General features: G+C 39.8%; 1 protein-coding gene and 1 pseudogene across 2 annotated transcripts in view; one reads left to right on the top strand and one right to left on the bottom strand.

Annotated features, from left to right (window-relative positions):
- Positions 1 to 1,451: 1,451 nt before the first annotated feature.
- Positions 1,452 to 11,639, top strand: part of Itgam (integrin subunit alpha M) — a 49,546-nt gene continuing 39,358 nt past the window's right edge. For both annotated transcript variants that reach the window (XM_078024015.1, XM_078024014.1), the window contains exons 1-5: positions 1,452 to 1,611; positions 2,771 to 2,876; positions 5,210 to 5,313; positions 5,630 to 5,700; positions 5,847 to 5,964. In XM_078024015.1, the coding sequence (XP_077880141.1) occupies positions 1,584 to 1,611; positions 2,771 to 2,876; positions 5,210 to 5,313; positions 5,630 to 5,700; positions 5,847 to 5,964 (427 nt within the window). In that variant the 5' untranslated portion in view covers positions 1,452 to 1,583. The remainder of the gene's footprint in view (positions 1,612 to 2,770; positions 2,877 to 5,209; positions 5,314 to 5,629; positions 5,701 to 5,846; positions 5,965 to 11,639) is intronic.
- LOC101959432 (protein SET-like) lies at positions 8,382 to 9,465 on the bottom strand (annotated as a pseudogene).

The following is an 11,639-nucleotide window of genomic DNA, read 5'->3' as shown; positions in this document are numbered from 1 at the left end:
AATTTGTGATTCTCCTGCCTCAGGCTCCTGAGTTGCTGGGATTACAGGCATGTGCCACTGTGCTCAGCTCTCCTAGTCCTTTAAAAATGTTTTAAATTTTGACATAGGACCTTTCTAAGTTGCCCAGGCTGGCCTTAACTTGCATTCTCCGCCTTAGCCTTTGGGCTGCTGGGATTACAGGTGTGCCCCATGTTGCTCAACCACACGTATATATTTAAACATAATTTTAAACAAAATGTGCAGAATTTTTTTCGGCTGGTAAACATTATTTTCATTTGATTATTAGGAAAGTGGCACTAGGAACAAAGGAAAATGTGTTGAGAAAGTGAAGAAAATCATTGGATTGGAAATCACATTAGCAGCCACATATAAGATATAGTTTGATGGTCTATGTATTTGATGAAAGTATTTTCCTGCATTTTTGAATTAGAGATTACCATACACAAGGAAATATAAGGATATATTACAGAGTAAGATATCATTTAAACATTTTTCTGTTGGATATCAGATTGTTCTAGTTTTTCATTATTAAAAACAATGCTGTAGGCTGGGGATATAGCTCAGTTGGTAGAGTGCTTGCCTCACATGTACAGGCCCTGGGTTCAATCCCCAGCACCACAAGCAACAATAAAAACAACAAAAAAATAATGCTGCAATGAATGATCTTGTATGTATCTCTTTGTACTTCTTAGTGACATTTTTATACTTTTCTTCTTCTTTCTTTTTTTTTAAAGAGACAGGATCTCACTATGCTGGCCCTGAACTTCCTGCTGTAGCCTCCCATGTAACTGGGACTACAAACAGGAGCCATTAGGTCCAGCTTTTAGCTATTTCCTAAGACAAATTCTTGGAGGTGAAAATTTTGGATAATGGATCTGAAGCTTTTTTTTTTTTTTCAACATGTATATATATTTTTAGTTGTAGTTGGACACAATACCCTTATTTTATTTATTTATTTTTATGTGGTGCTGAGGATCAAACCCAGCGCCTCCCACATGCTAGGCAAGTGCTCTACCACTGAGTCACAACCCCAGTTCCCTGAGGCTTTTTTAAAAGCAAAATATTATAAAACATCATCTTTCTCTGTATCGGGTTGTCCTTGTTGATGGCTATAACAAACAGCTCTGGTGAAGGGGGCTCCTGTTTCTAGGGGTTAGAGGAGGGCTATTTTTTGGCAAAGGGTTTTTAGGGAGAAGCAGGGTTGAAGCTCCTATACTCATTTGATCTGTATTAATGTTCAGAACACACATTGCAGAAGGCAGGCTCAAAAGCTATTTTGCTTGCTTTCCATAATGCTTTGGCCAAACCTAGGTGACAAATGACATCTTTTGGAGAGTGACTTTTATGGTTTGGGTCAGGAAATTGGGCAGGGCAGGAGATCAGGCTGTGTGCAGTCCCAGGAAGGTCAAGCGGGGCTGGGTGCTCAGTGAGCCTCCCTCCTCTTCCTTTGAGTCTCTTAATAGTTTTAGCCCTCCTACTTCTCTTTTTCTCCCTTCCTGGCTTTGGTGGCTTACTTGAAGTGGCTCAGTGGGGCTTGCAACCCCACAGTTCATGCTTCTTCCCGGTTCCTGCTCCTTACAGCCATGACTTGTAGAGTTCTTCTGTTAACAGGTACACCAGGGACTTGGGGGGCCCTCAGGGTAGGGAGGAGGGGGAACTTTTGGGTCTGTGAATGGAGAGAAAGGACACAGAATATGTAGGAGTTAGGCTGGGGAGAGGTAGAGGGGTTTGGGGAGAAGGATGAAAGATTCAAAGAAGAAGCAGAGAGTAGAGTAAGATCAAAGATGAGGTGGCCACAAAGCGTGGATGAATGACTAAATTCATAGACTGTGCAAGGCTCCTTGGCATCCAGTCACTTCACAAATGAGAAAACTGAGGCCCAGAGAGATGAAGTGATATGCCTGAGGATGCACAGCAGGTGTTAGACTCTTGTCAGAGAGGGCTTCCTCTTGGATTCTACCTTATGGCCTCCACTTTGCCTGCAGTTCTATTTAACAAGGATCAGGTGGAAGTGTTTGTTGAATGAATGATGAATTAAAATGTTTTTGAGTGTGTTTTCTTTTATGCCTATATTTTGTGGAGAATGAACCAAGAAGGGAAGGAAATGCTTGAGAAGGAAGCTTGCATGGGAAGGAAATTATCTAACTGAGTCTATAGGAACTTGGGCAAATAGCATTGTCTATAGGATTGTTGGGCAAATCATTTAATAAAGAGGACATTTTTGTGCTCAGAAGGGAGGGTGGAGCTCAGAGATGGACTGACTGCATCCTCTGATGGTAGTAAATGTGTCAAATGTGGCTCACCACCTATTGTTGGCTATAATCTGCAATCCAGAGGTTGAAGATAACATTTATAACCAATTTGATGACAGGGAATAGAAATTTGGAATCCAGTGAGGTGAAATGTCATCTCCCTACAGAGAACTTCATTTGCCTCATTATTAAACTTATATTACAAAAATTGTAATTAATAATTATATTTTGAATTTCCTTGATAAAAAATTTGTGGAAGTGAATTTTTTTTCCTGTTATATTTGTACATATGTATTCTATTAGACTCTTGGCCTGCAAAGCTTGAAATATCAGCCTCTCTATAGAAAAAAATGTGCTGACCCCTTCCCTAAGCAGTCAGAACTAGACCCTGGAGGCAGACATCCTGATGATGGGTTAGGGTGAATCTGGACAGGACGGTATGTGGTGCAGGAAGGTGTGCTCCTTCCTTAACTGTAGAGGTTCCTCTCCTGATCCTAAACACCTTATTCTCCTTCCAGCCTTCGCCTTGTGTCGTGCATTCAACCTGGACACTGAAAATCCAATGACCTTCCAAGAGAACGCAAGGGGGTTTGGGCAGAGTGTGGTCCAGTTTGAGGGATCCCGGTAAGAGCACCAGTGGGGCATCCTCTGTCTCATGTGCTTCCCTAAATTGTTGGAAAACAGTAAGCTGTTTCCTTGATTGATTTTTGAGTAGGTAGCAAATTTGGAACCAGGACAAGTCTCCAAATTCAAAAGATGCAAAAGTGTGTAAGAATAAAAAGCTCTTCCGCAACCCTTCCCCCACTTCCCTTTCCAAGAGGCACATTGACAAATAATTTCTTTGTGAGTTCTTTCAGAGATTTTTATCTCTATATTTATATCTTTATGTCTATATCTACCTCCCTAGTTTCTACTCCATACTCAATTGATACCACACATTATACTTAATCTATGGCAGTTGCCTGTACTTTTTTTGGTACCAGAGATTGAACCCGAGGGCACTTAACCACTGAGCCACATCCCTAGCCCTTTTAAAGTTGCTTAGGAGCTGGTGAAGTTGCTGAGGCTGGCCTTGAGCTTGTGATCCTCCTGCCTCAGACTCCAGAGTCGCTGGGATTATAGGTGTGCACCACTGCATCTGGCTTGCCAATTATTTTTGTAAATAAATTTTATTGAACACAACTCTGCCCATTTGCCACTTATTGTTTATGACTTCTTTTGAGTTATGCTGGTAAAATAAAATATCTGTGACAGAGACTGTATTGTTCATAAAGACTAAAACATTTACCAGAATATTTGTGGAACTATTATAACTTTTTCAGAAAAATGTGTTGACCTCTACTTTCTGCTACATTTTGCTGATTTTGTACATTAATCTGATTTTACCAGATTAAGTACATAAAAAGCATACTCATTCTGTCTTCTGTTTGCATCATATTCTGTTATTAGGAGATACTAGAATTTACTTTTATATTTCATTAAATCTCTTCTTTTTTTCCCCAAGAAAGTTGTCAACAGTTGTATTATTATTCACATAGTTCATAGGAAAAGGAAGGCTTCAAATGGGTTTGAGGACTAGGACAAGAAATGCAAGTCTGCTCCGTGTACAGTTGGGGGCAGGGCTCTTCCCATATCAGGTGCAGCAGCTGCACTTGTCCTCTGCCCCTTTGTAGACACAACCCTGGGTACACTTGGCATAGGAGCAGCAGCTCTGCTTTGCCCTCCTCCTCCCCTCCCCCTCCCCTCCCCCTCCCCTCCCCTCCCCCTCCCCTCCTCCTCCCCCTCCTCTCCCCTCCTCTTCCTCCTCCTCCCCCTCCTCCTCCCCCTCCTCTCCCCTCCTCTTCCTCCTCCTCCCCCTCCTCCTCCCCCTCCTCCTCCTCCTCTTCCTCCTCCTCCTCCTCCTCCCCCTCCCTCTCCCTTGCAAGAGATGCATCTGTACTCTTTGCATGGGCAGGGGTTTAAATCTCTTAAGGCACATTTAGATCATTTCCAAACTTTTATATGTATGGACTATGCTGTCCTTTTGCACATGTGCAAGTATATTTGGAAGTAAATTCCCAGAACTGGTAGTGCTGGATCAAAAATGCATTTACAATTTAAAATTTTTGTGGTACTGGGAATTGAACGCAGGGCGGTTAGGCAAGCTCTACTATAAAACTGCACACCTAGCCTTATATTTACTTACTTACTTTGAGATAGTGTCTCCCTAAGTGGCTTAGGCTGACCCTGAACTTGCAATCCTGTCTCAGCCTCCCCAGCTGCTGGAATTACAGGGGTGCACTTCTGTGTGTGCATATGTGATTGCAATAAAATTTTCTAGATTGCCCTCTGTAAAGCATGTAAAGCCCTCTGTAAAGCATAGCAGCAAATTACACTTGCACCAGAAATTTGTGGGAACACTTATTTCTCCATCCACTTGCCAATTCAATTTGTTATCAAACTTATTGATCTTTGTAAAGGTGAGTAGATGAGTAAATTTAGTTTTAAATTGCTTTCTTCCTTTTTTTTTTTACCAGACATGTAGTTCTTTTTAATTTTTTTTCAAATTCTTTTTAAAAGTCTTTTGCACCATTTTCTATTCTTTTATTTCTCTTACTGGTTTGTAGGAACTGACTGTATTGAAGGTAGTCTGAGTTATAAGTTGCTAATATCCTTTCTTACAATTTATTATTTATCTTTTGTCTTTGCATGAACTAGTTTTCATATGCAGAAATTTATTTAAAATTACTCTGTGGATGAACTTATCCATTTTGAAAATACCCTCTGAGTTACATGTCATTCTCAGGCCCTTCTCATTGAGTCTTAATATTTTTCCATTTCTTCCTGGGCAAATTATTCTTCCTATTTATGGAAATTCAAGAATCCACATGAGAGTCCCTACTTTTCCCTTGGGTGGTAGAACTCTTCCATGATCTCCTTCTTTTCCTGCACATCAGAGTTTTCTCTACTCTCCCCAGGATTGTGGTTGGAGCCCCCCAGGAGATAAAAGCTGACAACCAAACAGGAGGCCTCTATCAATGTGAAATCAACACCCGCAAGTGTGAGCCCATCTACTTTCAGGGTGAGTCACTGGCCCCCATTTGGGTCCCTGGTAGTGCTGGATTCCATCTGTGACTCACCTGTACTTTCCAGGAATCCCCATGTTCTGGGGGATCTACACTGGAAGACAGAGGGAGTCTGGCTCTCCAGTTTCTGCTCAATCTGAAAACTCTACCTCAGATACTCTCAGGTGGCCTCTCTCTGTTACTTTCCCATGATCTAGGTGTCCCCTTGACCTGGCACACATCTGTGTCTCCAATTTGAAGTGATCCCTGCCTAGCTGTTTCACAGCTCCTTTCATCCCCTTGAGAGTGACCATGTGCATTCTATCTCTGCAGTCCCCATGGAGGCTGTGAACATGTCCTTGGGCCTCTCCCTGGCGACTGCCATCAACCCCTCACAGTTGCTGGTGAGTTACTCTGGGTCACAGGAGGGTCTTGAGAGGAGGAATGGGGACCTGAGGCTATTGGGGTTGGGGTCTTGTGGGAGGTGGAGGTGCTGCTATGAAAGGACAGGGAGCAGAGCAGCTCCTTCCATTGGTACCCTGTCCCTCAGGCCTGTGGCCCCACCGTGCACCAAACTTGCAAGGAGAACACATATGTGAATGGCTTCTGCTTCCTATTTGGATCCAACCTACTGCGGCAGCCCCAGAGGTTTCCAGAGGCCCTCAGAGGTATGTGCCTTTTGGAGGATAGAGGGTAGGACTGAGCTTGTGGTCTAGGGGATAACTTAGAGGTCTAGGTGCAGAAGGATGGGGAAGCCATTCCATTAAAAAGAATTGGTGGTGGGGACGGGGTAGGAGAGACTCACTTTAAGGAAAGTCCTGATATAGTTACTTACCTCTGCAAGAGGATCAGGCCACCTGACTTCATAGATGTCCCAATCATTGTCCTTAGAGTAAGTGCCTGTTCTCCTGCCTTTGATGTTCTAGATAGTATAGCCCCTCTTACTTCTCCTACTCCCCCCATGCATTCTACCTCTGTCACTGCTTTAGCCACTCTAGCTGACTTTCTTCTTCAGGAATCACATCAACCTGTCCTTGCCTCAGAGCCTTTGCGCTTGCTATTCCTTTAGCTAGGCATGCTCTTCTCCAGATCTCTTATTTCCATGTGTATCCATTTTGTTGTATGTATCATTCTTTTTATACCAATGAGTGATATTCCTTTGCATGGATTTACCATAGCCCCATTCACCAGTCCATTTGTTAACACCAAAGGATGTTTGAGTTGTAAAATGTTTGGCGATCATGAATAGAGTTTTATAAACTCCACGCTAATCTTTCCTTTTTTAAAAAATTAAATTATTTATTTATTCTAATTTGGTATACATGATGGCAGAATGCAATTAATTTCATATTACACATATAGAGCACAATTTTTCAAGTCACTGGTTATATATATTTTCACACCATTTGTGTCTTCATACATGGACTTAGAGTAATGATGTCTAACTCATTCCACCATCATTCCTATCCCCTTGCCCCTTCCTTCCTCTCTCTCCCCTTTGCCCTATCTAAAGTTCCTCCATTCTTCCCATGCTCTGCCCCTCTCCATAGCCATTATGAGTCAGCATCCTTATATCAAAGAAAACACTCAGCCTTTGGGTTTTGGAGTTTGGCTTGCTTCACTTAGCCTTATATTCTCCAACTCATCCATTGACCCTCAAATGCCATGGTTTTATTCTCTTTTAATGCTGAATAATGTTCCATTGTGTATATATACCAAAGTTTCCCTATCCCATTCATCTACTGAAGGGGATCTGGATTGGTTCCACAATTTAGCTATTGTGAATTGTGCTGCTATAAACATTGATACAGCTGTGTCCTGGTAGTTTTCTGTTTTTAAGTCCTTTGGGTATAAACCGAGGAGTAGGATAGTTGGTCAAATGATGGTTCCATTCCAAGTGTTCCAAGAAATCTCCATACTGCTTTCCAGATTGGCTGCACCAATTTGCAGTCCCTCCAGCAATGTTCGAGTGTGTCTTTTTTCCCCATATCCTCGACAACACTTATTGTTGTTTGTCTTCATAATAGCTGCCATTTGACTGAAGTGAGATGATATCTTAGAGTAGTTTTGATTTGCATTTTTCTAATTGCTAGAGATGATGAACATTTTTTCATATATTTGTTGATTGATTGTATATTCTCTTCTGAGAAGTGTCTGTTCAGGTCCTTGGCCCATTTGTAGATTGGGTTATTTGTTTTTTTGATGCTTACCTTTTTGAGTTCTTTATATTCCCTAGATATTAGTGCTCAATTCAGATCTTTTGTTCATTTTTAATTCAAATTACTTTTTGTTGTTTTTGAGTTGTTTGAATTTCTTATATATTCTGAATTTTAATCCTTCATCAGATGCATCATTTGCCAATATTTCCTCTCATTCTGTCTCACTTTTTTTTTCATTAGGAGATAATTTTATTTTAAAAGTGTCATCTTAAACTGCAAGGATGTCCGTTCAACATCACAATTAAACATGCCAAAGGAGAAGCTATTTGTCAAAATGCCCACTTAACCCACCCAAACCTCTCAAACCCATCCTTTGCTGACCTTCTATAACCTTATTTTTAAAATTTTTTTTTAAACAAGTAGACAGATACATGTTGGTAAATGCTAACTGTCCATATTAACATAGAGATATAGTGTAATCTCTGAGCCCAATATACAGAGAAAGGAGGAAAAAAGCTAGAATTCTATGCACTACTACACAGGGGCCTAGCACCCTCCAGCTTCTAGCAGAGTGAAGGGAGCAGAAGGTCCCTTTTTCCCCCACAGAGCACGATGTGTTGATTCCTTACAGTTTTTTTTTTTTTTGTTTTGAGACAGGAAGGAATTAAAAATGAACAGAAGGGTGTAGATATTCTTTTCCCATTGTACTCTTCTCAAGGTATTTCCTCCCAAAAGAAGTTGAGAAGCATGGTTTGAGAAAAGAGACCTCAAGAACAGGGCGACTGAGCACAAGGGGGTGGGGGGGGGAGGGGGGGAAAAGACTGCAACTTGCTCCCAGGGACTGAACTAAAAAAACAAAACAAAAAAAAAAAAACAAAAAAAGAGAAAAAAACAAAAAACAAAAGAAAAAACAAAAAACAAAAGAAAAAAACAAAAAACAAAAGAAAGAAAGAAAAAGGTTGGAATCCAACAGTGTTTAATTACTCGTCTTCTCCTTTATCCTCCTCTCCTTCCTCCCCTTCGTCGTCATGTTCATCTTCTTCACCTTCATCCTCATCCCCTTCTTCATCAATATCTTCCAATCCTTCATCATCATCATCATCATTGTCTTCTTCTCCTCCTTCCCCTTCTTCATCATCCATATCAGAAACCAAGTAGTACTGCAATGGATTTGGCCAAATATCATCTTTGATGACCTCTCCTAACTCATCTGCACCTGCAGCAGAATGGTCAGTAAACCAGGTAGAGAAGCTCTCTGGTTCTTCATGTGGCCTCTTCCTGTTGGCTTTATTCTGCATTTGACTTGAACATTTCATCAAATCCTTTCCAGATTTCTATTTGATTTCAGTGGACTTTGAAGATGGATCACCACTCTCATTCAGATGAAATTCTTTGGAGAGAACTTTATTTTCAAAGTAAGGATTTTCATCAAAATAAAAATCTTTATTCTGTAACCTGATTTGAGATCTTCAAATTCTGTCATTTCAACTCTGGCCTCTTCATCTTCCTCCCCCAACAGTGCAGACACTTGTGGATGGTTGACAAATGTTGTTATCCCAAAATTTGGGATTTTGGAGATCAATTCTGACCTCTTTTGAAAAAATGGTTGGCGGAGTTTGTTATATTTCTGTTTTACTTTCAATATCTCCTCATTGGCTTGTTCATTAAGTCTTTCTATTTCATCTTGTACTTCATCGCTATGTTCAATTGCTTCTTGTTGTTCTTTTTCTGAGGCCCTGTCGGGGTTGGAATTGAGCTCCTTTTTACCAACTTTGGCTGCCAGCGAAAAATTGTACCACTTAATTAAGGTTTTTAGTTTACATTTGGCCACCTCAAAGTAGTTGTAACATTAGATTGGTCAACAAAAATTCCTTGAACAAACTGTACAGTCAGAGCTGACTTTCCAACCCCTCCTGAGCCAAGAACGACTAGCTTATATTCACGCATGATGGAAATTTGTCAAAACTGAGTACCTCTCACGCTGTCACCGGGTTCCATAGCCAGCATCATCCCTCCAGGTCGCTGCTCTGGGCACCACAGCGGTCCTGTCACTGCCCCTCCCAGCACTGATACTATTTTAAAAAAATTTTTTTAGTTGTATATGGACACAATATCTTTATTTATTTTGTGGTGCTGAGAACCGAACCTAACACCTCACACATGCGACACAAGTATCACTGAGCTACAGCCCAGCCCCAAAGCACTAACATTTTGATGACTCTTTTTTATGTCAATTTTTTTAAAAAAATTTTCTTATAGGTATACACAATATCTTTATTTTTATATGGTGCTGAGGATCGAACACAGTGCCTCATTCTTGCTAGGCAAACGCTCTACCTCTGAGCCACAACCCCAGCCCCTTTTTAATGACAATTTAATGAAAGAAATGCAAACACAAATACACAAATATATTCAGATATTTCCCTTACACAATAAATCACACTTTATAGGTCATGTTGAAATTGTTATTACTACATAAAATGATATATTGAAACTCTGAGTTTTCAGTAGTATTAATGAAGGTAGTTTACTTTTTTATTTGTTCTTTTTAGTTATACATAACAGTAGAGTCTATTTTTATTTTTTATTTATTTATTTATTTATTTTATGGTGCTGGGGTTTGAACCTAGGGTCTTGTGCATACTAGGCAAGCACTCTACCAACTGAGCTATATCCCCAGCCCATAGAGTCTATTTTTTAAAAAAAATTATTTATTTTTTTTAGTTGTTGATGGACCTTGTTTTATTCATTTATATGTGGTGCTGAAAATCAAACCCAGGGCCTCACACATGCTAGGCAAGCACTCTGCCCCTGAGCCACAACCCCAGCCCCAAGAAGAGTCTATTTTGACATATTTATACAAGCATGGAGTGTATTTTATTCTAACTAGGATCCCAGTCTTGTGGATGTACAGGATATCGAGATTCACTGTGGTGTATTCATACGTGTATATAGGAAAGTTATGTCAGATTTATTCCACTGTCTTTCCTATTCCTATCTCCCTTTCTTCCCTTCATTCCTCTTTGTCTAATTCACAGCACTTCCATTCTACCCCTATTTCTTCTGGGATGTTACCAGCTTTGTTCTTTATGCTCAAGATTACCTTGAATCTATGGGGTCTTTGGTGGTTTTATATGAATTTTAGAATTGTTTTTCTATTTCTTTGAAGAATGTCATTGGTATTTTTATAGAGATTGCAGTGAATCTGTAGATCACTTAGGTAATGTGAAACTTTTAACAATATTAATTCTCTCAATACATGAATACTAGATGTGTTTTCACTTGATTATGACCTCTTTAGTTTCTTTCAACAGTCTTATGATTTTCAGTTTAGAGATATTTAAACTTCCTGAATTTTCCCTAGGTATATTATTTATTTTTTATTTTTTAGTTGTTTATGGACCTTTATTTTATTTATTTATTTTTATGTGGTGTGGAGGATCAAACCCAGTGCCTCACATGTCCTAGGCAAGTGCTCTACCACTGAGCTACAGCCCCAGCCCTCTTATTTCTTAAGTGGGATTGTTTTCTTCATTTTTTTAGTAGCTTATTATTATCATATAGAAACACTGGAGATTTTCACATGTTTGTTTCCTGACACTTTACTGAACTCATTTGTTAGTTCTAATAGTTTTTTTTTTTTGGAGTCTTTAGGTTTTTCTAAATATAATATTATATCATCTGCAAATAGAGACAATTTGACTTCTTTTCAACTTGGATGTCCTTTATTTTTTACTCTTGCCTAATTGCTCTATGACTTCTTGTACTTTGTTAAATAAGAGTGATTAAGAGGGCCTTCCTTGTCTTGTTCCTGATTCTAGAGGAAATGATTTCAGCTTTTTTCCATTCAGTATGACGTAGACTGTGAGTTTGTCATGTATGGCCTCACTGTGCTGAAATAGGTACATTTTATGCCTAATCTGTTGAAAGTTTTTATTTTTTTGGGGGGGGTACTTCCCTTTTTTGTATTTTATTTAGAGATAGGGTCTCAATGAGTTGCTTAATGCCTCACTATTGCTGAGGCTGGCTTTGAACTCCGATCCTCCTGTCTCAGCCTCCCAAGCTGCTGGGATTATAGGCGTGTGCCACCATGCTTAGCTTGAGAGTTTTTATCATGAAGGAATGTTAAGTTTTGTCCAATGTATTTTTGTACCTACTGAAATAATCATATGGTTTTGATTCTT

Source organism: Ictidomys tridecemlineatus, chromosome 10 (genome assembly GCF_052094955.1).
Source record: "Ictidomys tridecemlineatus isolate mIctTri1 chromosome 10, mIctTri1.hap1, whole genome shotgun sequence".
Classification (NCBI taxonomy): Eukaryota; Metazoa; Chordata; class Mammalia; order Rodentia; family Sciuridae; genus Ictidomys; species Ictidomys tridecemlineatus.
This window is presented reverse-complemented; position numbering and strand designations above follow the sequence as displayed.